Raw genomic sequence first — 3,124 nt, forward strand, 5'->3', positions numbered from 1 at the left:
CACAGGCAGTTTGAACAGACCAAGTCTAGATCTGCTGCAGGTTACACGCATAAAAACCTCACCTGTATCTGAATGTGTGACGTCTACTTACTATGTAGCTGTAGTGAATGCAGAGTCAATTTAAGCACTTTTTGGTAAGAATATGATAAAGAAACAATTTCCAAGGTTTCTTTTCTTATGCGAGAAGTGAAAATGAGGGACGGAGTCAAGTCCCTGCATCCATCAGCACAGCGTTCAGAGGTGTCCTTGTTAATTTGGACTGGATGATAAGTTTGGTAGGCGTGCTTTTTCCAACACTGTCTGGCAGAATATGTGCTTTTTAAGTGTCAACTGAGTACAGAAGCACATGGATAACATGGACATATTGTATTTTGTGTCGGTATCTTTTTTTTTTTAAATGTCTAGATGGCCTGTTCTCTCTGTGCGTCAGCTCCAGGCATGCTTCGATCCGGTTCCGAGGCCAGCGCCGCCTCGCGCAAAACCACCATGTGATCTTCGGCCGCGTTGAGCGACTGGTCGATCCAGTCCATACTGCCAGACATGTGACAGGCGTTGCGGGTGACCAGCACCAGGTGGCTGACTGAAAGGAGGAGAGCGGTGGCCCTGAGGAGAAAGGAAAGGACAAAAGGATTCGATTTAAAGCACTTATTCCCCAAAAAGCGTTTAAAATGAAGCATAAAAAAGGGTCTATTGAGATCAATCAGAGTCGAGGCTCTTTAGATTAAGCTATCAGAGTCATACAAAAAAAAGCTCCCTTAAATGATGGGACAACAAGTGTGATTACCTGGCATCCAGGAGGATTGGATCCAGAGGAGGGTACATGGACCTGACCACGTCGTCCACCCTGCGAGGAGGCGGGACAGTGAGGCCGTGCAGGAGCAGGTTAGAATGAGTCAGTAATGTGTTGGTGAGAGTTGCGTCTGGATCTTATACCGTACCTGGGGCCGATGCGTTTGGCCACACTGATGATGTCACTGAGGCTGGCCGGTGCTTTGACTTTTGCCCCTGAACCCATTGTCATGGCAACCAGCTTTTCGGTCAAAGTGTGGCAGATCTGTGTGTGTGGAAGTAATACGCGTCAGAATCAGTGGATAAGAATATAGACCAAAGATGGATGACAGGTACTAGTAATAAATTCAGTTACCTTCAGGATTGAGATGCAGTGAGAGACCAATCCACTGTGGAGAAATGAATCACAGAATTAGTAAGAAGTACCGAGATATCTAAGTAGCAATACTAAAGTGTAGAAATACTTTTAGAGTAAATGTCTCGCAATCAAAATGTTGAGAAAAAGTACAAAATTATTAGAATGGAAATATAATTTAGGTACCAAAAGTTAAAACACTTGTTATGCTGAATGTCCAATTTCACAATACATTATCCAAATTCTCTCCATTGTATTATATTAATTAATGCATTATTGTGTACATTGCTTTAATGTTACAGCTGTTAAAGGTGGGACTAATTTGCATTACTTAATTACTTTATCTCAATGCTTATACACTGCTGGGTTGTGAATTTCCCCCCTGGGGATAAATAGTCTGATCTTAACCTCGAATAATACACCATATTTTACTTGTGGATTATATTTTGTACTATTAATCTGAATGCTCAAATTAATATTAGTTATTAAATAAATGTACTGCAATTAAGAGTACTATTTTCCCCTCTAAAATGTAGTGGATTAGAAGTACAAAGTATCAAAAAATGCAAATACTTAAGTAAAGTACAACTATCTCAAAATTGTAAACTTTAAACTCATGCTATTGTGGCACCAGTAAGACGTACGAGGCGTCCTCTATCCAGTCCTCGTTCTCCAAGATGGCCTCAATGTGAGGGTTGGTGATGACCACGTCATCCAGCTCCAGCTCCGACTGCTCACTCTGGGTCTCCATGGCTCCAATCAGATCCACTGTGGGTCTGTAAAACAGAACAGGGAAAGCAAAGGAAGCACGGCTGGATTACCAGCCAGAAAGCCACAGTTCCATTACGTTTAGATTGGCTGCAGTGAATTGATTGATTGATTGCACCAGTAAAGCCGGTTTTAGTGGCGGTAGGTTCAGTTGTTGCCCTGTAGTCTAAAGGGGTCCTGTGTCTCTGCTCACAATGGATGTGTTTTGTAGGCAGCAGAGTACATATACACATTTGGTGGGATGTGGGGGAATGAATTGGGCTCCAATATGGCAAATGTTTTTCCTGGTAGGTTGTGGAAATCAATATTTAAGATGATTTTTGACCTTTTATTCAGGACAATTTAAAACAATACACGAAAACAAACCTAGAAACCTTTGGTTGTACATATAGTAACTAATCACAGTGTAAAGCTCATCAATGGGATGGAAAGGCAACGGAAAACACATCAAAAAGATATAAATTGTTGAGGTAAATGAAGTCCAACTGAGGTTGAGAAGTACATAAATGGAGCGCCCCTGTGGCTTAAAGGTCAGGACGCCAACCATGACCTGCAACGTCCCTGATTCAGACACCTGAACAATTGCTAATAAAACTCCACAAAACTACTTTTTAAAAAGTAGTGCTAAACTATTGGAATACTAACCCTTATCGTACACTATCAAACAGCTGTGCAGGGAATTTGACAGGTAAACTAAGACCAAAATAACCAATATTTTATACTTTGAACTACATTTTAGGAGCTTATATTCTGATGGAAGTTGAAACACTGATCACAGATTAAGAGGCCTTGTATTGATTCACTGACTTGGAGTCGAAAGGGTACAGCAGGTGGTGAGGGTGGCAGTAGCGGTGTCTGCACACCACCACCAGGGCGACGAAGGAGGCCAGGAAAATGGTGGCCAACACCCCAATGGCCACGATTACCACCGTCTCCATGGCGACTCCGGCTCCCACCGCGGCTGCAGCAACTCGTTGAAGAGGAAGAAAGTCCTAATCAGGGTCGGCTGATTGTCCGAGCTCGATTATGGATGGCCGCTCATCTGTCGAGGAGAGTAATTGGTGGTTTCAGTCTGATTGGGCGACGTCAAACCAGAGAAGAGTGAAACTATTACCGTACTTGAGAACATTTCTGAAAGACATTTCCCTGATTTCCAAACACAATGCACCTCTGAGCCAATGGAGAGGCTAATACAGTGCAATCAGCAGTGTT

General features: G+C 42.7%; 1 protein-coding gene across 1 annotated transcript; it reads right to left on the bottom strand.

The window, feature by feature from the left end:
- Positions 1 to 272: 272 nt before the first annotated feature.
- On the bottom strand, positions 273 to 2,850 carry tmem98 (transmembrane protein 98). Its single transcript, XM_076080104.1, has 6 exons — positions 2,720 to 2,850; positions 1,789 to 1,920; positions 1,145 to 1,178; positions 939 to 1,054; positions 785 to 844; positions 273 to 603 (listed from the first exon to the last, which is right to left on the bottom strand). Exons 1-6 carry the CDS (start codon positions 2,848 to 2,850, stop codon positions 402 to 404), a joined length of 675 nt encoding a protein of 224 aa, XP_075936219.1. The 3' UTR covers positions 273 to 401.
- Between the last annotated feature and the right edge of the window lie 274 nt (positions 2,851 to 3,124).

The sequence above is a fragment of the Anarhichas minor genome, unplaced genomic scaffold (genome assembly GCF_050575085.1).
Source record: "Anarhichas minor isolate MPS153535 unplaced genomic scaffold, ASM5057508v1 ptg000007l, whole genome shotgun sequence".
NCBI classification, from domain to species: Eukaryota; Metazoa; Chordata; class Actinopteri; order Perciformes; family Anarhichadidae; genus Anarhichas; species Anarhichas minor.

Coding starts and splice junctions, on each gene's coding strand:
- tmem98 (XM_076080104.1), bottom strand. CDS start 2,850: ATGGAGACGGTGGTAATCGTGGCCATTGGGGTGTTGGCCACCATTTTC. Junction 1,179..1,788: donor GACTGGATAGAGGACGCCTC/GTACGTCTTACT, acceptor ATTTCTCCACAG/TGGATTGGTCTCTCACTGCA. Junction 1,055..1,144: donor ACTGCATCTCAATCCTGAAG/GTAACTGAATTT, acceptor CCACACACACAG/ATCTGCCACACTTTGACCGA.